Below are 23,582 nucleotides of genomic sequence, written 5' to 3' on the forward strand. Positions count from 1 at the left end.
TATTTTCTTCTCTTTCTTAGTTTGGGTGCATCGCCCCAGTTTTAAGTTTAGAACAAAGGATAAAAAGTGTTCTTTAAATTGGGTTCTCATCTCAGTCCTCTCGGAATTTGTGTGTCGTTTGTAGTAAAATACATTCATTGCATGGATATATTTTGGCGGTCGAACTCCACTCCATCCTCACCTGTGTCACACAACTGTTATCATTCTCTGCCAAGTCTCAGACTTATCTATTTTAGTGGAAGTGGTAGTAGTGTTCATTCATCTCTCATGTCTCTGAATTCCTATTTTCTTTTTATTTCGAAGTTTGTCTGTCCATCCATGTGTTCTCTGTCCATCTGCCTGGCTAACCGTCCGTCTGTCTGTATATCTGTCCCTCAGTGTGTCCGACTGTCTCTCTGTCTTTGTCTGTCTGCCTGCCTGCCGAACTGTCTGTCTCTCGGTCCGTCTGTCTTGTCTCTCTGTCTGTCTGTCCAATTTCTTCGTCAGTCTGTCTGTCTGTCCCGTCTCTTTTTCTGTCTCTCTGTCTGTCCGTCAGACTGTCTGTCTGTATCTGTCTGTGGGTCTCTCTTTATCTGTCTGTCTGCGTGCCAGTCTGTCTGACTGTGTGTCCCCCTGTTTGTCGCCTTGTCTCAGAGCGTGTGACCTTGTGTGGTCACACAAGGTCAGTGTAGCCGTATCCCCCCCCCCCCCCCTGACAAATGCCCCGCCTAGAGGCGTCGGCCGTTTGCACGCCCCTCGTAGGACTCTCTCACTTTTTTTTTCCTTTGCCTTGCCTGCTTATCTTGCGGCCTTGGTGTCTGTACGTGTCTGTCTCACTGTCTCTCTTTCTCCCTCACACGGTCACTGTATCTGTCTGGTCTGACAGACGTCCAGGTAAAATGAGCAGGTAAATCTCTCCCTCTCTCGCCTGCCTGTGGACTGCTTCCATTTCCCAACTCCCCACCCGTCCCCCTGCGCGTCCCCCTCTCCCCCCCCCCCCGCCCCCCCCGACTCCCAACCGCCATCACGAGGAGGTCTAACGCCGTGCTGCTTTGTTTCTCTTTCTCTTTCTCCCATCTCTCTCTCTCTCTCTCCCTCTCCCTCTACTTCTCCTTCTCTCTCTTTCTCTTTCTCTTTTCTATCCGTGTCTCTTTCTATTCTATCGCATGCCTCTCTCTATTCTGTCCCATGTCTCTCTGCTCGAATCCTACCTCTAAATAACTGAACCAGGTCAGAGACATGAACAAGGATGCCACAGGGGTTTCTGTCATTCCTGCGGAAGTCTACCAAGTACGAGGAAACACAACACGTGTTGTGTAACCTCAACATCACCATGCCTCCCTGTGTCAAGGTATTGTCTCTCCGACTCTCTGTCTCTCTGGTTTAGGTGTCTTCAGAATCGCTGAGCTATTTTTCTAATATAAGAGTGTATTTGTCACATTTAAGTCATTCATTGGTCCAATGAGTGTTCCAATGTTTCTCTGGTCAACATTTTGTAGAAACAGTGTTGTAATTGCAGGCCGGGATTTGATGCGTATGAAGCAGTAGTTCCTTATCTTGCTAGAGCTTCTATGTATGTAGTGCCACTGCACTAGTTTAAGAGAATAGCCCAGTGCGATGGTGCCCCTTTGATGAAAAGTATCTCCAAATCGCGCGCAGAAGATGGTAACACGCGATCAATGAAAACCGATCCCTTGTGTTATTCTCAGGCCGCCGGGAGTGAGGAGCGCAGGCGAACTCTGACCCCGCTCGCCCTGAGGGAGCGCTACAGTGCCCTGAACGAACCTGCCGTGGGTGAGTCCCTCCACCACCACACCAGTCTCCCCCCACTCACCCCTCAATGTTCCTCATAGGACCAGGAGAGTGAGGCCGAACCCCTGAAGGTTTGCACTGAAATAAAAACCCTCTGCTTCCTAACTCTCTCTGTCTCTGTCTCTCTCTCTCTTCTCTCTCTCTGTGTCTCTCTGTGTCTCTCTGTCTCCCCCTCTCTCTCTCTCTCTCTCTCTCTCTCTCTCTCTCTCTCTCTCTCTCTCTCTCTCTCTCTCTCTCTCTGTGTCTGTCTCTCTCTCTCTCTCTCTCTCTCTCCTCTCTCTCTCTCTCTCTCTCTCTCTCTCTCTCTCTCTCTCTCTCTCTCTGTGTCTGTCTCTCTCTCTCTCTCTCTCTCTCTCTCTCTCTCTCTGTCTCTCTCTGTGTCTGTCTCTCTCTCTGCTCTCTACCTCTCTCTCTCTCACTCTCTCTCTCTCTCTCTCTCTCTCTCTGTCTCTCTCTCTGTCTCTCTCTCTCTCTCTCTCTCTCTCTCTCTCTCTCTCTCTCTCTCTCTCTCTCTCTCTCTCTCTCTCTCTCTGTGTCTGTCTCTCTCTCTGCTCTCTACCTCTCTCTCTCTCACTCTCTCTCTCTCTCTCTCTCTCTCTCTGTCTCTCTCTCTGTCTCTCTCTCTCTCTCTCTCTCTCTCTCTCTCTCTCTCTCTCTCTCTCTCTCTCTCTCTCTCTCTCTCCTCTCTCTCTCTCTCTCTCTGTCTCTCTGTGTCTGTCCCTCTCTCTGTCTCACACTCTCTACCTCTCTCGCCCACGCATGGCACTCAGACGGGGCCTGGGGTGCAGTGCATTGCTCTGCTCTACACTGTATGCTTGATGGTTCTCCCTTAGTTCCGGGTAAAGGGGACCCTGAGTGGAATGTGCGCCCATAGGTTTGCAGCAGTCCCCCAAATGACAACCCCCCCACCCCCACCCCCCGACCCCAGGAACAATGGCTCCACGGCAAACAGAGGATATTCATTTTTTTCGGTCAATCTCCTCCTCTTGTTGTTCCTGATTGTCCTGGTAGCCATGACGACCCGAGGAATGACGACCTCTGTGATTGGTCCTTGCATGGCGCTGGTTTTTTTCTCCCTCCACTGCGACACCCGTTGGCATGACAGCACCGGACAGTAGATTAGCACTGGGAATGGCGGGGGCCTCGCAGTGGAGCTAGACAGAGGAGCCGTCCGATTGGCCCATTTAAATGTGGATGACGGATGGGCGGAACAAGGCCTTTTCTGTCTTGATGTAACAGCGCTGCCACATTGCACTTACGGTAGTTCCCTTGACGATGATCGCTGAATGCCACAGTGTCCGATTAAACGAGCGTTTGAATGATGCGTTGCCCATCTATCCATGTACCCCCTGATTCTAACCCACCGTCACTCTATGGCCTGCTACCCCAGAGCATCACATTGATCTAAACTTGACTCAGTACTTTATGCCATCCCTCTCGACCACAAGAGTGGTCCTTTTGTCAAGGTAAGTTCAACCTAAAAAAGACAAAACAAAAGCACTTTGTTTGTATTGATGGTGTATTTGTTTGGAAGCTGGCATCAAATGTTTTACTGAGGTATCAAGTGATTACTGGCAAACATGGGATATTAATTAATGATCTTTTTAAGTTATGTCCTCCCTAGGTTCGACAAGATATTAGAATACGATCGTTATCAGAATACGGTTGTTATTAAATTAGTAGTCCTGCAAACACTTTACAATAAGGGTATAATAATTAACCATTAAATCACATTAGGTAATGCAATATTTATTAACTAACAGATGGTTAACAAATGGCCCAGTAATCATTTACGAATGGTGTTCATCTTAACTAATGGTGTTCATGAATATTGCCCCCTAACCAGTACCCCTATTCCTAAACCCTGTACTAATGCTATATAATAATGCTTAAAAATGCATTAACTTATGTTAATGAATGGATAATTAATGTCCCCTTATTGTACAGTGTTACCCCCCATGCAGTGTTAGAGTCCCATGCAGGCTTTTGAATGTCCAACAGTGAATGAGTGTCTCACCTGTTGATGTCTGGTTGTGTTTAGCCTCAGTCAACCGTCATAGAGAGGACGGAGCTCAAGATCAACCTTATATCTGAGCAGCTGGGCTTGAGTTGGGCAGGTACGTTCAAGCCATGTCTTTACTTTGTGTAAAAATAACATCATATTAGTGTTCTGAAAGTCTGTCATCTGGATCTGACCCCAACATTTTCCGTTCTCTGTCTGTTTGTCTGGTACCAACTGGTACCGTCTGACTGTGTGTCTGTCTGCTACTGTCTGACTGTGTGTCTGACTGTCTGCGACTGGTGTGGTCTGTCTCTCTCTGTATCTGGCCCTGTCTGTCTGTCTGTCTGTCTGGTACTGCCCGCCCCTGGTTCATCAGAGCTGGCCCGGGAGCTGCTGTTCAGCGTGGACGAGATCAACCGGATCCGCGTGGACCATCCCCAACTCTCTGCAGGACCAGAGCTCGGCCCTGCTCAGCCTGTGGGTCAACCGGGAGGGCAAGAGAGCCAAGAGTGAGTCCAGCATCACAGGTGGCTCCGGAGGGAAGCCCCAAGCACACAGAGCACACATTCCGGTTCACGTTTGTAGCCTTACCCAAGGGGAAGAAATCGAGTCGTGGCAAAGTGCGTGGAACACGAATGCTGCCGGGGCCGTGTTGTTTTGTTCCTTCATAATGGACTGAAAGTCTGTTCCGTGAAATGTAAAAGCGCTATTTAGCTTTGTTCCTGATCTGGCTGTGTGCTCTGGGCTTTTACATTACACAATTGTCTGTGCGAGTGATGTTGCTACCTGACCAAAGTTAAAGAGGCGGTTGGTAGGAACATAATCTCTCTAGAGTAATGTGGCTGCCTGCCGAATGTTAAAGTGGGAGTAGGTACGAGTTGTGCGTTGCAAAAAGAGAGAGACAGAAGAGAGCCAGATTTTGAAAAGAAACACCCCTTTGCGTTACTCTGCCACTGACATGTGTTGCATACACACGCCTGAGATTGGTCAGGCAAAATGGATTCCCGCAACCAATCAGGATAGAGATTCTCTGTTTTGTCAGAAATGAGGCGTAGTCTAAAATTGATACCGGTCGACAGGTGACCAGATACTCTCACAGCGCATCCCACTCACTAGACACTAACGCATGTCACTCAAATAACAGCTGTTAAATTGTACCTTCAGCAGCTTAAAGGTGACATATTATACCACCAGGTGTGTGTGTGATTAGTTACAAGCAGTTTTGGAAATCAGCCTCTTCTGACATCACAAGTGGGCGTGTCCACCTAGATGTGTGCTGGATAGATCAGTCTACCAGCCATTGGGCATGTGGACCGTAGCAAACGTTGCTCATCTAACCTTCATAAATCTAGGCTAACACGCCCACCTCACACTCTCACACACACACCTGGTGGTATAATATGTCACCTTTTAATAGTCACTCTGTTGTTGCGGACGCAGTTCTCCTCGTAGGCATCTTCTCCCTCTCTGTCTCCCTCTCCCTCTGGTGGTCCAGTGGAGAGTCTGTACGGAGCTCTGAGGATCATCGAGAGGGGGGATATCGTCAGCTCCCTGGAGAGCCAGGCCCAAACGCTGGCCCCCAGGGCCCCGGAGCACGGGCGGTCGGCTGGTGGAACACGACTCCTCCCTGCTCTCACCCAGTGTTAATGGTAAGGTACACGCACACCACGCATACACACCAAGCCTCACACACCCACACACCAGGCCTCACACACGCACGCACCAGGCCTCACACACGCACACATACACACACACAGACACACACACACACACACACACACACACACACACACACACACACACACACACACACACACACACACACACACATACAGAGACACACACATACTTATACATACACTCACACACACACACACCACACACACACACACACACACACACACGGCCTCAGACACATGCACACAGACACACAGAGACACATCGGCATGCACACACCAAGCCTGAAAGATGCAGACACACACACACACACACACACACACACACACACACACACACACACACACACACACACACACACACACACACACACACACACACACACCAAGCCTCACACACACACACACACACCAAGCCTCACACACACACACACACACACACCAAGCCTCACACACATAGAGACACACAGGCACGCACACACAAAGCCACACACATGAAGAGAAACAGACCCAAACAAACACACACACAAAACCAAGCCTCACACACAAACAACACAGCCTCGCCCACAACCCTCAAAACACCAACGACGTCACAGACCACGTCACATGAAGCCGGCTGAACACGGGGACAGCGGCGGTCCGTGAGCCCACTGCCAGCAGGCGCTCACCCCCCTGCTGCTGGTGTGTGTATGTGTGTCTCTGTCGCCTCCACAGAGGCCACGGACACAAGGCCAGCTCCCCTAGTACACAGGCCGCGGGCCATTAGACCCCCGTTTCTCAGGAGGGGTAAGTCCAAGAGGCACTCAAGCATGGTTGCTATGGCGGATGTCGATGACGCTGATGATGATGAAGTTGAAGGATGAGAACGAATGTTGACGCTCACCTGATCGTTAGCGCTCGAGGAATGGTGCGTGTGCACGCGTGTGTGCGTGTGTCTGTGTGTGTGTGTGTGCGTCTCACAGCATACCCCTGACCGTGGTTGTGGTAAGAGCATGTCCACACAGCACTGCCTGCGTGCGTTGCCCCCGGCGGGGCGTAAAGTCATCGCTCTAGTCGCGCTACCCATGCTTCAGCCTCTGGCAGCGTATCGGATCATACCCGCATCATAGCAGCTGCAGAGCTAGCCCCCATGCAAGCAGCAGCAGCAGCTTTGAGTGTGTGTCCGTAAATGACGAGTAAGGTGCACATATCACACGGTCGCCCAGATTGTCCTTTCATAATGTCGCTATTTGAAATTGTGACTTATAGTGTATAGATGCCTTTGGTTGCTTCTACATTTCGAAACGAGACACGCGCGTGTGTGTGTGCGTGCGTGTGTGTGTGTGTGTGTGTGTGTGTGTGTGTGTGTGTGTGTGTGTGTGTGTGTGTGTGTATGTGTGAGAAGGATGGATACATGTCTGAAAAACACACTAACTAGCAGATAGCTTTGGCCCTTCATACTGTTTTTCTTTAGCCTCTTCATTCTAAACCTCTCTCTATCTCTTAATCTCTCTCTGCGCTCTCTAACTTTATTGCTCTCTCTTATTCCTTGAGTACAAGGTGGTAATTTCAGCATATAAGTCTTGTTTAGAGGATGGCTTTGAAGTGTTTGAAAACACATTACAACGTTCTTAATGACTTGAAATTCTGCCTTATGCTCAGGAGTCTCTTTTCTCTCTCTCTCTCTCTCTCTCTCTCTCTCTCTCCTCTCTCTCTCTCTCTCTCTCTCTCTCTCTCTCTCATCTCTCTCTCTCTCTCTCTCCCTGTGTATGTATTTCACTCTGAATCTCTTAACATGTCATATCTGCTGCCTATAGCCGCGCTCTGCGTCCTCTGCGTCCTCCTCTTCCTCCTAACAGCTCTTCCCGTCCGACCTCTGACCTCATAAGATCTCATGTTGACCTCTGGGGCCTCCTCCTCCCTCCTCTCATCTTATGTCTTCGCGCTCCTCCCTTGCTCATTCGAGCTGGGGGCCTCTTCCTCCTCCTCCTCCTCCTCCTCCTCCTCCACCTCCTCTTCAGCCAGCTCTGTGTGTGTACTACCTATGTGTGCATGTGCATGTTGCATGCATTGCTGTGGTAGAATTTACCATAATTTATAACTTTGCCGTTCCTTGTGTGCATGGCATGCTTTCAACCTGTGTTTTCACACACTGTGAATGGTTCCTCAATCTACTACTCAAACACTATGTTGATTATTCTACCATTTCCTTGTGGTGTTCCTTCCTGTGAGAGGGTTTGTGTTTGGACCCTCAGCGTAACGCAACACATGCTCCTATGTGTCCGTGACGGGAGATCGGTCCCCCCCCCCATGGGCAAAGCGTCCTTTCGGACCCATCTTTTAACATACGTTACCACGGTAACCAGGATCAAGTCGATCTTACCACTACATTCATATTACTGTATTGAATACCATTAACAGACACCCAACACTATCTGTACCATCGACATCGTGTCACACTGAATCCACAAATGGCAGAGGATCACTTGAGCGCGTGTGTTTCAGTAAACACGTCACTCTGTTACTTCTCGTCATGTTTAATGTGACACTATGTGTCGCTATGAATGAATTGCATAACATCTCTTTAGTCTTTCCAGTAGGGCATGTCATGGGGCACTTAATTCAAACATCGACTCAATAGGAATAAATCCAACTAATATAGAAGTCATTAAAGGTCAGCACTCATTCCCGTGGTCTGAGTCATGATGTTTTGCCCATGTCAGAACGGATCTCTCCCCACGTATGACTTGGTGTACCGTCTGACCACCGTCCGACCCCAGGATTCCCGTTACAGTCCTCATAGTCATGTGGGTGTGTTTAATACAGAGAGCTCGCCATAAACCCAAGGGTGTGTGCATCTGTGTTCCAGCCTGTGTGTAGCATCTGTGTTTGTGCAGTGTGTGTATGTGCAGTGTGTTTTTGTGCAGTGGGTGTTTGTTTGGTGTATGTTTGTGTGTGTGTGTGTGTGTGTGTGTGTGTGTGTGTGTGTGTGTGTGTGTGTGTGTGTGTGTTGTGTGTGTGTGTGTGTGTGTGTGTGTGTGTGTGTGCGTTGACTTTGTTGTGGTGTGATGTTTTGTTCGTGCCATGACTTTCTGTGAAGTTTATCGTCAGTCTTTCACATTATGTGCCTCTTTGTGTGGACACCAGTCTTTTTGTGTTTTGGTGTGTGTCTATGTGTGTGTCATTGTATGTGTGTTGTGTTTGTGTGCAGACTTACATTCAAAATGGCAGGAGAGAAGGGAAAGGCTAACCAGGACCCATCTGCTCCATCCTAACTCTGCTCCAATCTCTATTCTAACTTCATCCCATGCTTTACCAACCTCCCCCTCAACCCTGTCCTCCATCGTCTGCCCCCAGAGACCCACAGACATGCTCACTTCGTTCCCATTGACTGATATTACCACTGCCTATTCAACCATACCAGCTCCATTTTAGTAGTATTTCAACCATTAACTGACACATGAATGCATGATATCAACATATTCTCTAGAGTTTTATTGCACAATTATTATTATAATTATTAACTTTAATTAGGCGCTGTTAAATTGGCCCTGTGTCACGCCTAAAATACTGCATGTTGGTAACATAAAGCAGATAGAAATCTACAGTGGAGTAAAGTCAAGGTTTTAAAGTGTTCTGTTGTTTTCATTCTTAATACTATCAACGGAGGAACAGTTATTTTAACTCAATGGAACCTTTCCTGGTTAATAAAGGTAAATAAAAAAATAAAAAAAACACTACCTTCTGTATGCCAGTGCGTTAAATAAACATAAACATTATAATGAAAACTCAACTTAGTTTTCAATAAGACTATCTATCACAACATAATATCACAAAATATTAGACCCGACCTTCACACTGAGTGGCCATTGACATACAAAATGCAATCTTTGCCCAATTTGTAAACTACTCTCAGCCTTCCATAATTTGCACCCACTTCACTAAAGGAGAATACTAAACAGCTAGCAGTACACAGGAGACCTATGCAGCCCTAAACATAGACGCTTTCAACTGGATTTTTAACCCAATGAACCAAGATAAAAGGAGAAGATATTATAATCGCTCTTTTATTATTACATTTGCTGCCTTATTACTGGAAACCAATTGTAGTTGATAGTAGTACTTGAGTAAATTATTTAGAGTAATATAATCAATCTGAGGTGTCAGATATGAGAAATAATATGTCAATTATTCAATTGCAAATTTAAATTTAAACATATGAATACTTGTCTTACATTAATTATAAATGTATTCATCTTTTGGGAGGATTTCCCCGTTAACTCATCTTGGCTAATCCCACTTATTAAAGCTCATTGATCCACTCTCAGTACTTATCTAAAGCATTGCAAAGATATTTCATTAAGTGCGTTGAAGACAATGAGAATGGCTTTCGAATATCGTACTTTGTGTTTATGAGGAATTTCCGAGCATAACATGAAAATGTTTGCATTTGATGCAAAACAGAACGTACAATAAAATCTGTATGTGTTCAGTCACAGCTGTTTTTTTAAAGTGAGGATAAACGTATGTGTGTTATGCTTATAATGGTTGAAGGTTGAGAGGGCAACTGCACACACTTTCTCGGAAACTAGCAAAACTACCGTATATCTACCATACAGAGTGACGTTAATAGATTTGACATAAAATATGAATTAAACCGACTCAATGCTTTTGCTACAGGCTTAATGGTGGTTAATATGAATGTAGAGCTGAGCAAGTGGGTGAAATCTCATTCTATTTTAATTTAATCTTGACCTTAAAATGGTTATTAAAGAGCCAGTGAACCAAAACCACTTACTTGTTTTAAATGTGATAATTTGTCTTATATAATCGTCAACATGGTAATCTATGCCACTTCTTCACTGTTAATGAAATAAGTCCCTAATTTAGAGTAAAAAGGTGTGAAATCCTATATTTTCACCATTCTCCCTGAAACACGATGTGAACGTTCCACTCTGCCGCGGAAGAGGTGGCGGTCTTTTCGTGAGATCAGACTACCTTCTAGTCTGACATCATCACCAGTTCATGTGAACGTGGGGAGCTCGGTCTGGACAGCGGTTGACTGAAAGTTGGGCTTTACAGACAATTATAGTATAACGCTACGGTGTGTGTGGATGGCGAAGCTCCGTCTGAGTAGCGATGTATTTAATGTCCACATTCGCGTGAGGCCTGTTCTTCCTTGACCCCTGTAGTATAACGAGTCTACAGTGTGGCGGATTTCATAAACAACGCTGCTTATTATAATGCTCATAACAATACTTAAAAAGTATCTTAAAGTTGCCGTGGGTCATAACCATGGGGATAACAAGCCACCTTCTTCCCTAAAACTCTCAGCCCAAAACAGATTGCTTTAAATCACATGGTCTCACTGGCTCTTTAAGAAAAAGGATGTTGTGTCTTCATGGATTCAAATATTCAACTTAATTGAACAAAGACTGGTACTAAACTAACTTATTCATTTATGAACCGCATCGCACTTTGTGCAATGTGACGCTCAATTATTCAAGTAAAGTTAAGTAAATATAGGATTGTATGGTTTGTTAAAAAGGAACATATGCTGAAACATTGCTGATAGTGTGTGTGTGTGTGTGTGTGTGTGTGCGTGCTGGTCTGTGCGTGTGCTGGTCCATGTGTGTGCTGGTGGGTGTGTTTGTATGTGTGCGTGCGTGGGTTTATCTGTTTGTGCTGGTCCATGTTTGCTGGTGGGTGTATGCTGGTGTGCTGGGGTGCCACTGTCTCATGAATGATGAATTCAAGCGCAGTCATATCAGTATGTGAGACGGGCAACGCAGGAATGCATGACTCTGATGCAAGTTCACTCGTACCGGCAACAGTACCTTGCGGTATACTCTGTGGAATCTGCAAGATGCTGCTGACACACACACACAACTTGCAACAAGGGTTGGAACGATAATGCAGATTCTTGCATAACAGTTTTGCAAGCATCTGTCATGAAGTACAAATGTATCCGTAAATATATTCGAATTCATTTAACCTTTATGGGAAGATTTCTAAATATCGTGCCAACCTGACTTGCAGCACGCAACACATAATATGTTATCCTCCTACAAGGGAACCCTTCTTCTGCTGCAGCTTAACTCCTCATAGAGAAACCTTTATGAGGTTTCTCCATCACCCATCACCTGGACAACAGTGAATGCCACTCCCGTATCCCTAAACCTGTCCCAATGATGTTTATCTCAGCTGCAGGTCCAACAACCGTGCATTATAATTATGAACACATTACCTTAGCAATTGCTCAAGATATGAATTGAAAAATGTAATATTTACCAATTCCATACTTTGTGCAATTATTCAGCCAAAACGGAATGTATATAATTGTGATGGGCCCTTCCTTTTAAACCGGAAGTTGAGTAAATACTTTTGATCGGCAAGCACAAAATTTAAAGTTCAGAATTTAGTTTTAGGCTCAAGTTCTTAGGTGTGCACAAATGATCTGGAAAAAAACAAACACATACCCAAAACCGCATTCCCTTTCTCGCTGTAAACCAACCACGCATCCCCCAAACACGCCCCAGTGGGACAGGGTTGAACAACCCCCACGGTGTCCCCTGCTAGGGCCCACAAACAGCCCCCCTCCCCTGTGCCTGCACGCTGCTATCCTCTCTCCTCTCCCCTTGCCCCCCCCTGCTCCAGGCTACGGGCTGCTGCAAGAGGAGCTGCTGCTCTCCCCGGCCTCCATGCAGTACAGCCTGCCCTCGCCGCTGGGCTCGGAGCCCTACTGGAGGGAGGTGTCGGGCCTGGAGTGCGCGCCCATCGCCGCCACCGAGGAGGACACGCTGCTGGAGATGTCGGACGTGCAGGTGTGGCCGGCGGGGGTCAGCCCCTCGCTGGTGACGGTGGAGGACTCGTCCCTGGACGGCAGCCGGGCCGACGACTCGGAGGGCGCCGCGCTCTCCCTCCCCTACAGCCTGGGCCGGCCCAGCAGCGGGCTGAGCGGCGCCAGCGGCTCCATCATGGAGCTGGAGGAGGAGGAGGAGGAGGAGGAGGAGGTGGAGGAGGAGGAGGAGGAGGAGGAGGAGGAGGTGGAGGCGGCGGCGTCGCTGGGGCCCGCCGCTGTGCTGGCGGAGCGGGACAGGGTGAGGGCCAGCGGGGCCGTGCCCAAGGTCAACCTCAACGGCCAGCTGGGAGGTCAGAGGTCGGCGGGAGAAGGAGGAGGAGGAGGAGGAGGAGCGAGAGGAGGAGGAGGAGGAGGAGGAGGTGTAGGGCTGGGTTCAGTGGAAGGCTTCTCTGTTGTTACAGGCCAGCAGGTGTACGCCCAGCTGTGTCAGATCTCCGGGCTGAGCGGGGCGTCGGACCACAACGGTGACAGGTAGGGTCCACACACACACACACAGCACAGGCCCCTCGAATCGTCACTCGCGTTCCCCCCGTTCCCGTTGCTGGTGCTGATCGCTTTCCGTCTTCATTTTCTTCTTTTCTTCCTGTGTTGTTTGTTTGCTTGTGTTTGTTGTTTGTCTCTCTCTCCCTCTCTCTCTCTCTCTCTCTCTCTCCCTCCCTCTCTCTCTCTCTCTCTCCCTCTCTCTCTCTCTCTCTCTCTCTCTCTCTCTCTCTCTCTCTCTCCCCCTCTCTCTCTCTCTCTCTCTCTCTCTCCTCTCTCTCTCTCTCTCTCTCTCTCTCTCTCTTCTCTGTCTATCTCTATCTATGTCTCTCTATTTTTCTCTCTCTCTTTCTCTCTTTCTCTCTATCTATGTCTCTGTTTCTCTCTCTCCTCCTCTCTCTCCCTCTCCCTCTCTCTCTCTCTCTCTCTCTCTCTCTCTCTCTCCCCCTCTCTCTCTCTCTCTCTCTCTCTCTCTCTCTCCCTCTCTCTCTCTCTCTCTCTCTCTCTTTCTCTGTCTATCTCTATCTATGTCTCTCTATGTTTCTCTCTCTCTTTCTCTCTTTCTCTCTATCTATGTCTCTGTTTCTCTCTCTCCCTCGCTCTCGCTCTCCCTCTCCCTCTCTCTCTCTCTCTCTCTCTCTCTCTCTCTCTCTCCCTCTCTCTCTCTCTCCCCTCGCTCTCCCTCTCCCTCTCCCTCTCTCTCTCTCTCCCTCTCTCTCTCTCTCTCTCTCTCTCTCTCTCTCTCTCTCTCTCTCTCCCTCTCTCTCTCTCTCTCTCCCTCTCTCTCTCCCCTCTCTCTCTCCCCCTCTCTCTCTCTGTGTGTTGCAGAGTGGTGGGCGGCGGGGCCTTCCAGCCCTACCTCCCCGACCGGGACTCTGGCGGGGTGGGGGTGCCCGGGTGGGCGGCCTCCAGGGTCCGGATACCGTCGGCGTCGCTTGGCTTCCGCGGCGTCGAGGGCGGGCCGGGCCTGCGCGTGGCCCAGGAGGCCCTCCAGACCGTGGTGTGTGACATGGGCTAACTCCTGGGTGCTGTGTAGGCGGCCCCTACTGCAGGGCGCCCTGCCCTTTAACAGGGGGCTGGGCTTCTCTCCGCAGGAGGCGGGGCTACGCACCTTTGAACAGGATTGGAGGCGGGGCCAGGTCAGGTTACCGTGCCGACCGCCTGTCAGCCGCCCCCGTGCCCTGAGGACTGGCTTCTTGCCTTCGCCCACGCCTGAAGTTTTATTTCATTTTTTTATATATATGTTTTATTAGTCCCAACGATCACTGACGACGATGAAAACAGCGTTGTTTCATTCATGCCATCTAACACTTTTGGAATGGCTAAAATAACGACCCATCAAAGTGAATACTTTTGATGATGAAATGCTGACGCAGAAATGTGTTGAGAAGTTTGGTGCAACACATGGGAAATATACCTTGTAGCTGAGGTTTGAGGCGGCTGGATTGGTTAAAGATGCCCCCCCCGATCAATTGTTAATGACATAAATAATAATAATGTTGCATGATGTTACTGCTACTTGGACTTGCGTTGTGTTATTCTTATATTGTTATGTGCTGTGTTACATCGACAGAGGGACGAGAAACAGGACAGCCCCGATGAGCAGTTTGTTGATGAACACGGGAAGGTACACGCTAGAAAGGTAAGACCGGCCTTCCTCTTGCGTAACAACGTAATATTCCTATTGTGTGTTGAAGTGTGGTGAAAAGTTCCATTGCAGCATCACTCTCAGCGGCCATCTTGGCTCTAGGTTGAAAACATAACATGGCTGCAGGGGCTAATCGGTGAAAGCTCTTGTCTACTCTCCTTGTCCCTTCCTTCCCTCCATGCCTCCTTGCCCTCCTTACCCCCTTGCTCCAGGTGGGGCTGGGGGTGAGAAGGGCGCCAGTCTCCGGAGAGTTAAACAGTGAAAACACACACTCTCCCACCCCTTAAGGTACGGGCTGCGGTCATGACAAGCACCCTGGCCGCCCAGTGCTTGGACACTCGCTCTGAGAGAGGAACTAGGATAGACTCGGCAGATGTTTCTATCATTTCGCGACCCCATGACCCCGCTGAGACCCGACTGCGACCCCACCGCGACCTCTGTTCTATTATTTTCACTTACAAAAAAAAAAATGCATCTCTGGCCTCGGAAGGGGCCGTTTATTCGTTGCTCTTAGGTGTGATTGGTGCTTTTGTTTTTTGAGTGTGTGTGTGTTTGGTTATTATTTACTAGGGCTGGGCAAGTTAACGTGTTAATTACGCGTTAACGCAATCTTATTTTAACGCGATTAATACAAATTGACGCAGTAACGCACACTCTTTTTTCTTACTTTGATTGTGAAAGGTTTTGCCCACAGAATGTCAACATTCATATCAGAAATATTTTTTGTTTTTAGTTCCACTTACTTTACATTAAATTCCACTTGCAGTAAGTGACTGCCTGTGCCTGATTACAATTACAGTAAGTGACAGCCTGTTTACAATTCCCAAATCTGTTGCGCTACTTATTTGAATTTAACTACACATATTCAACCCACACTGAGTGAGTCAATAAAAATCTCCCAAGATCACTTGGTCTGGTTTTTGCTTATTCAGTACATTGGTATATGAATGATAATGTTTCATTCCATTTGATAATCTCATTTAACTTCGATTGGAGTGGATTTAAAATAGAATTTTAAGAGTGTGATTAATCGCGAGTAAACTCACCAATACTATGCCATTAATCGCGATAAAAACGTTTAATCGTTGCCCAGCCCTATTATTTACGTTTTTTAAATGTGGATTTAGCTTGTATCGTTCAAGGTTTGTTTGTGTTCTTGAGCTAATTGGGTTCTCCTTTGCTTCCAGGAACAGACATCTACTGCCAAGCCATCCTCCACAAAAACTCAACCCGAACACAGAGGGAAAAAAGGAAGAAAATGAGGGCAATCAAACAATTTGAAAAGAGAAAGTAGAAGGGGCAAAGACTCAAGAAGTGCAAACTACAATATTGCAATCACAAACCCCATCCTCCAAATGACCATGGAACTCCACAAAAGAAAAAACAAAAGAGGAATCCAACTTGTAGTTTTGTAAAATTTTTAAAGAAAAAAAAAGATATATATATACTAGACTAGGGCATGACGACTTTTCTAAAAAAATCAATATATGTCAGAAAAAAAACGAATGAGAAAAAAAAAGCAACAAAAAGTGCTTCCTGTCAACTGTAATCGCATGATGACTGCTGGTGCATGCCCTTTGACCTTTGAACTGTCATGACCTACGACCGGAGGGGGGGTGGAAGACGTGGCCCAGGATCTGATGGACCTTTTTTCTTCCCTTGTGCGGTGTGGTTCGTGACAGCGAGTCCAGTCTGAAAACACTGCAGCCCAAAAAAAAAAAAAAATCAAGTCTTTCCCCCTCCCCTGTCGATGGATTGTTCTATATACAGCTGAGCCTACGCCAAGCCTGCCCACGCTTCCTCCATCGCCGCCCTTCCAACCCTCCCCTCAATGTGATATATGCACTCTATGCTACCGTGGACGTGTGTGTCAGTATGTGTGTGTGTGTATGTACGCGTGTGTCGTTCTCTTAAGCATGTGTACCTCGCTTTTCAGCTGGGCGCTGACTAAGCCATGCCCTCCCCAAACACTACCCCCCCCCCCGCTCCCCCTGACCCGGCCCATCTCCCTCGTGATTGGTCTACACCCGGTGTGATGTCACGGGATGCTAAGCGCTGGAATGATAAAAAAGCCGCTATGCTGCCCTCTGATGGTTAGTGCTGCTGTGTGTGTGTGTGTGTGTGTGTGTGTGTGTGTGCGTGTGTGTGCTGGTGTCTTCTCTGTGTGAGCGAGCTCGCTTCCTGTAGCGTTTCCTTTCGTCCTTGGTTTGTGTTCGGGGACCTGTCCACGTTGGGTCGGAGGCTGGGTTCGACCTGCGAGTGGGGGGGGATCTGAGTGTGTCCTCGTCCCTCGATCCACCCCCTCCTCCTCCTCGAGCGATGGGGACACGGTCTTCAGACCCTGGAACATTCTCCTGAGCTCAAGGAACGAGCCGCCTACTCCATTGTACAGACTCCTGGGGACTCTTTGACACAACTCTCCGAACTATTTATCTTTTCGATTTCATTTTTTTTTGCCTCCTAAGAAGGCAGGGGGGGGGGAGTCGGGTTGTGACCTATTGACCTGATGACCTCATCCCAAGCTCCCCCCTTCTCGTCCTACCGTGTAGCGCAACACATGCTCTGATGAGATCGACATGCTTCTCCTCTCCGTAGCCGCGGTCAAGATGCAGCGGAATCACAAGACCTCTCCGTGCGACATTCAAACAGCACCCCCCAACATCCCCCCCGAAACAAGCCAGACCGGGGAAACGCCCCCCCCCCCCTGTCACTTGATTGGCTGTAGCGCCCCCCCCCCACACACACCCCCATGCTGCGTTTGCTTCATTTTGGTTTGTCCCTTTGGAATCAAAAGGAGAAAAATAAGAGAACGGGGGGAGGGGGGGAAGCCTTGTGGGGGATCCAGGGATGCTGGGACAGTTTTCAAAGGAACCGTGTGTCTATTATCAAACAGTGAGACACAGAATGGGTTGTGTTTGTACAAAGAGGTGGAACTCGCTTAAAGACGCAGATAGCACTGTGATTGTCTGATCCACACCGACCCCAGACTCGTGAACTATAAACAAACAACACACACGTAACAAACAAACAAACATGCATGCATGCGAGCAACACATACACCGTCATGCCAGTACATGAGTATATACATTGACATGTTCAGTCCAATATGAATACCGGATTTTTTGTGTCTGCCACAGCAATAATACCTGACGGGGACCACAGACAGGAGCACACCGCAGGGGGTTCACTGCTTGTGTTTAACGGGTTAAAGAAACAACGTGCGCATAAAGCACAAGCTCGGAAGTGTGTGACAACGTAACAACGTCTCCAATGTAAAAGACTTTAACCTGCACCATTGTAACTTTTTTTTTTACCGCTGCCATCGCTTGTGTTCTCAATTAGATTTATAATGCGTGTAAAACCTTCCAAAGCCCATTTCAAGGGACCTCAAGGACATTGTACGTCAGGGTAAGAACTGGGGGCAGGGACAGACTGGCAGAGCACACAACTCAAAGATAGGGTTTGTTTACCTCTGAATAGGTGGGTTTTGAGCAGCTGGGTGGAGCTGCAGGTGGAGTCAGCGTGGCAGATAGGGTCAGCCATTTTGTTCCGGAACTTGTTTATAGCTGTACTACTGGCCCCACCCACCTGGTGGTGGTGTAGCTAGGATACCAGAATCCCAGGAGTGCAGGCTGCAGATTTAGGAGTCTTCTGCAGACTAGCTTGAGGAACATAGAATCCCTATGATGGTCTTTTGCTCTGTAACATGTGCAATGACACTAAAGTTATTCTATTCTCGTTAGACGCACACTGAGAACAAAAGCGATGGCTGCAATAAAAGAGTTAAGTTTGTAGTCGCTTACGGTATACATTTCTTTAACCTGGACTGGAAAGCATTTGAATCATGGCATTTGACAGCGGTGCTTTTCCCCTATGGTTCTAGCTCTCACTCATCTAGGTGGACACTCCCACCTGTGATGTCCCAAGTGGACGTTATTATTACGTTTTTGCCGCCACACACCTGGTGGTAGAATTGGTTTCCTTCTAATGTGAATGGATTGATGCCCACTAAAGCAAAGTGCCATGGTGGGGTCGACGGCAGATCGAAAGACCACATTGTAGCAGTGCATTGTGCATGGTCGTACCATGTGCAGGTCTGTTGTTTAGCACTAAAAGTAGCAAAATATAAGCCAGGATCTATCCACTTCATACACTGAAGCCGTCAGTACGGTTTGATGCATCATATTTCTATGCGTTTTCTTTCTCTTCGAATTTGACACCCGGGCGTTTCTCACTTGTTAAATGTGTAGTAATTCTATAATTTCGATATAGACAGTTGTGGCTGTAAATGGCCAGCGTTTTCTCAGAATATATACAACCTCACACGCACACATTTTCATTTAAGTTTTCACACCATGCATGTAGCAATCATTGCCCCCCCCCCCCCCCTAGACCTGCAGACAAACGTGTATCCCTCCAGTACCGTATAATATGTAATTGTGGTTCAAAACGTAACGAGACAATGAATGAGTGACACGATGTATGAATGCATAGTGACACATACGCACGATCACAGAGCCGCTAAACGTCCGCCCGCACTCCGCCTGTGCAACCCAGCTGTGGGCGTGTCTCACCTTCAGCGTCCGCTCTTCCAACACTCAGGTTTATGTTCCCACTCTCGCGCCCGTCCGGATCCAAGCTTTTGCCCCCATATATTTTCTTTGTTAGAAGAGTGTTGGGTTTATAAAATAATGTTTATGGTTGTTCTTGTTGTTGTTGTTGTTGTTGTTTCGTTTTTTTTTTTCAAGAGTCGGCCTCCTCATGAGGTGCAGGGTCTTTAACGTGTGTTTGTGTGTGTTTGTTTCAGAAAAATACTGTAGTGGTGTTGGGTTCCGTCAGGGTCAAGATGGAGGAGACACGTGGGAATGTATAGCAGACACACGACGGCATGTATGTACGAAGGGGCACGTGGGTCCCCCCCCGTGTGTGTGTGCGTGTCTGGGTGTGTACTTGAGTTTGTGTAAGTGGTCAGAATGTTGGAGATTCCTATTAGATTTTGGTGTCAGATGACAGCCGAACTCTGAACTCGGGCCTCGGTTCATCCTGTTGCTTTAGTTGCCCTGGCGACGATTTGATTGGTTCACTTGTTGTTGATGAGGTTAAATAGATAAATCTGGTTTATATATATTGATGTGGACTTGCACTATTATTTATATAAATGTGGCTTGTGGATATAAAATAATACCAAGGAAATATCAGCTGTTTTCCATTGACCATATGATATTCTTATTGTCATCGTCGTTCTCGATATGAACCACCAGAGAACAGCAAAGACTCCCCCTTCTAACTATTATGACTCATAATGAGATAATTTACTAAATTCACCCTTTTGGATGATGTCTGACACCCGGCTGACGTTGTTAGCTTTCAATCCCGTTATTAAACATTGCACTATTTAAGTTGAATAAAGGGTGATTTTATCTTTTAAGTTTGATTGAATAGTTATGCTGACCCCTTTTTAGGCTTATAAACTATATATGTCCTTGTGATGACAGGAGGGTTTTCCTATTGAGGTCTTAATTTGATGTGGATTTTTAGGCGTAAAAGCCATTTTCAATCAAATTGCTAAAAACAAAAAGACTCCGCTCATGTGTGTGTGTGTGTGTGTGTGTGTGCGTGCGTGTGTGTGTGTGTGTGTGTCTGTTTGTGTGACCTCTATGCGTGACTTACCAAAGTCAACGTTTAAGAGCCGAGGAAGGAGGGAGAAAGGTTCCCAAGCTGACATGTTAGGCCTACACCACGGGAGGACTATCAACCTATGATGTATTTTAAAATGAGTTTATTGTACAATTTTAACTGTTGCAAAGAATAGAGCTCATCTATACTCCTCTAGAATGGATACATGACAATGTAAACGCAATATCATATTACTCTATCCTAAGGAATGCAACTGCGCACACATGCACAAGAAAATACATTTTTATGAAATCTATGTACAAATATATGACAAAATATATTTAATTAGAATGCTATGCACCCTCATAGAGTTGTTATAGATGTTCTTTAGGCATTATGTAGACTAGGTAAACGCCCGCACATCACCGCGAATGTCGAGGCTGTGTAAGTATTATACCTGTTTTCTTTTCTTTTTGTATCGTCCTGGAGAGAGGAAAAACAAACGTGAATATGTATACAAGCCCTCTTCAGCTAGATTCCCTCTGATGAAGAGACGAAGATATGTATAGATCATCTTACCCTGTACACCAGCTCAAACCATTTACAAGAGTTAATAAACAAATATGTGACATATGTGACGTTTTTGGATGTGTTGTTGGTTACTATTTTATTTACTTTATACGGTATTCGCAGTGCAACTGTGGGATACCTATTTGTATTTCAGATTTAAGCCATATGTTTAGCTTTTTATGTAACTAGAAAAAATATTGTTTTTGTTTCCTGAGTTGCAGAACTCGTTTTTTTGTTTCGTAAATGATCGTACGAGGTTAAACCATTGCCGTTAGGACGTCATTGTATTTGCATGTACGTTCTGGACTCACTTTTGGGTCATAGGTTAGATAACAAAAAAAAAGAACAACCTCTAGCTTCGATAAACGACAACATCCGCTTAGTGGGACGCCCCCTCTGCGCAGCCAATCACAGGAGGCCCTCCCTCCCTCTTGTTGTTTTGGAGTCACTCGACGCACGTGGCCGTCCTAGGGTTGTGGTGACTCTTGCTGCGACGGATAAGGGATCGGTTGTGTGTCACAACATTCACCTGTACGACAACTCACTTCCGCCCGAAGGAGTGTAGCATACAGGTCGTGCACAAACATCCTGCTATTTATTTATGGTAAACAGTGGTTTGAACGATGTCAGCTGAAATGAAGGACACGCCAGGTCGGGATATCCCAGCGCCCACCAGGCGGGTCACCGTCCACGATGCTGCTCACATGCCCCAGGATTACTCGAGTACCCCCGGAGGGACCCTGTTCAGCACCACCCCTGGAGGTAACAAGCACGCTCACTGGACTCAACCACGTTAACCTTCTTATCGCCGGAGTACACGACCATGCGAATGGGACTATAATCTGTAGCGTCCAAATGTGGATACGTGTCCATGTTGTAATTTTGATCCGTCGATTTATTTAGTGAACCACCTTTTCACTGACTTTACGGAGAAGCAAAGGATCGATTACGTTAGACATACAGCGTTTCATGTTGGTTTCTTCATGTCAGTAGTGTGTATTTGAAAATTAGCTAAACATATGTCCGCATGCTGCGTATGCTACAGTAGTCGACCGTTCTGTCATTGTTACAGGTAAATGCACCCATATCAAGACGGAGTCTACTTTCACGTCAGACAGTATCTTTAATTTATGACGTCGACGTGTCGGACCCGTGGTCTAGGGGCGCGTCGCTAGTATAAGTAGCCCTGCCATCCTATTTATAGGGACGACCCATGTGACTTGGTACTACATCATGCAGGTGTGGAGCCGAAGAACAACATGTTTACTCATTTACAATTCGTCATAGATTACATTAGAAGATAAGGTTTATGGCTATGGCGTGGACTGTTCCTATAATGGCTTGCATGAAAGACTTTTTTGTTTTGAGATTGGTAAGCCCAAACCACTTCATTTAGTGATCACCTCATTTAGTGATCCTGATATGTTTTTTTACCATCAATTGACCCGCATATGTCCTCCACTTAAAGAAGACCAAAATTCTAGTATTGTTGTTGACTGCAATTCGTATGTTGCCACACATAGGTAGGCCTATAGCTTAGTTTCTCAGTAAACCTCTCTGCAGTAAAACGGGCTGCAGCCAAGATGCTGAACAGTAAACTAGCACATGCAGAACCAGCCCTGGTTTGTGTTTTAAAGCTGCTGCAACCTGATGGAGCTGGACTCGTTCACCTATGATGTGTTTAGCACAAGGCACGGTTGAACTGATATACAGAGGGGCATACACATGATGCAACAATAAACACTGTCGTTTGGGAGGGGTAAGTAGTTGACCATGTGAATGCTGTTCCTGTTCTCTGGAGCTCAGTAATAAAGTAGGCCAAGTAATGGAAGTAATAAAAGTCATTGCGTTCTACATTTTCGCTGTTTCCTGATGCCCTCCAGGAACCAGAATCATCTATGACCGGAAGTTCCTCCTCCAGTGCCGGACATCTCCTTTGGCGCGGACTCCCCCGAGCCTGCCTGACATCCCAGGAGTCACCAGCCCCCTCAAAGCAGCTGACGTAATAAATACCTCAAACTGCAGTACCCATGTCCACCACCGGGAAGGCAGCGCTGGTAAGACCCTTTCCATCATTAGCCTCACGTTTAAATGTGTGATAAGTTGGACCTAACTTTGACCTTTTGCTCCTTTTTTTAGGTGATGATTCCCAGTTTGAAATGGACATTTAAAGTTCTGAACTGATGGACAAAAAAGTAAATCCTGCCAATTTAAAGTATGGCTAGCATATATTTGCCCATACTAAACTAGTGCTATGCCATATAAAAAACGATGTACTCTAAAAGGCTAAGAATTAAGTAGGAAGGTAAAAAGTGTGGACTTTTTAAATTTTGGATGAGTTTGTAGGTAGGCAAGATACTAATGTGATGGTGCTCAACAGTTTGTTTAAGATGGGTAGCACGGCATGCCTTTTTATAATCAAATACTATTTTTTTACATGTATGTGTTTTCATTCTGGAGGAGGCTTTATCAACAGACTGTTCTTAGGTTTGCTTTTGTCGTATAATTGTGGAAAATCCTAACGCTGTATTGAGTGTATTTAGTTATTAATGTCATAATTAATGGCCAAAACAAGAATGATCCAATTTGTTACAAATATAGTCAGACACATCCAATGTGTAGAGCAGGGACCTAGCCTTTGAGTTGTTAGCCGATGTTTCTGACAAAATAAACATTTGTTTTTTACCAAAATATTTCATGATGAATAGAAATGTAATAAGTCATTGTCCCTATTCATAAAGTGGTTGTTTTTTGTCAGATTGTTCTCAATTCACAAATCATAAACCTCTGATCACACAAATCTCAGACCATGTTTGCATCTTTGTTATATAGTCACAGTTATGAACTATAATCATATTATGATGGTGGCCTGGACTGTTTCTGACGTTGTGTTTCACCCTGCTATAGACATAGATATTGTAATCTACCCCAAGCAGTCACAGGTTTGAACGTAACCAA

The 23,582-nt window shown here is 46.6% G+C and overlaps 2 protein-coding genes across 2 annotated transcripts in view; both read left to right on the forward strand.

Annotated features, from left to right (window-relative positions):
• The window catches only part of LOC132454856 (ankyrin-1-like), a 75,355-nt gene extending 54,666 nt beyond the window's left edge, over positions 1–20,689 (forward strand). Inside the window, 12 exon segments of the mRNA XM_060048406.1 lie at positions 1,210–1,230; positions 1,232–1,330; positions 1,689–1,769; positions 3,833–3,908; positions 4,170–4,228; positions 4,230–4,302; positions 5,289–5,394; positions 5,396–5,442; positions 12,106–12,781; positions 13,619–13,790; positions 14,364–14,432; positions 15,626–20,689. Coding sequence (XP_059904389.1) covers positions 1,210–1,230; positions 1,232–1,330; positions 1,689–1,769; positions 3,833–3,908; positions 4,170–4,228; positions 4,230–4,302; positions 5,289–5,394; positions 5,396–5,442; positions 12,106–12,781; positions 13,619–13,790; positions 14,364–14,432; positions 15,626–15,700 — 1,554 coding nt within the window. The 3' untranslated portion in view covers positions 15,701–20,689.
• Positions 20,690–21,059: 370 nt separating this feature from the next.
• LOC132455985 (eukaryotic translation initiation factor 4E-binding protein 2-like) lies at positions 21,060–23,424 on the forward strand. The gene is made up of 3 exons (XM_060050110.1): positions 21,060–21,386; positions 22,508–22,681; positions 22,764–23,424. The coding sequence occupies exons 1-3, from the start codon at positions 21,248–21,250 to the stop codon at positions 22,793–22,795; spliced, it is 345 nt and encodes a 114-aa protein (XP_059906093.1). The 5' UTR covers positions 21,060–21,247; the 3' UTR covers positions 22,796–23,424.
• Positions 23,425–23,582: the final 158 nt, after the last annotated feature.

Source organism: Gadus macrocephalus, chromosome 4 (assembly GCF_031168955.1).
Source record: "Gadus macrocephalus chromosome 4, ASM3116895v1".
Classification (NCBI taxonomy): Eukaryota; Metazoa; Chordata; class Actinopteri; order Gadiformes; family Gadidae; genus Gadus; species Gadus macrocephalus.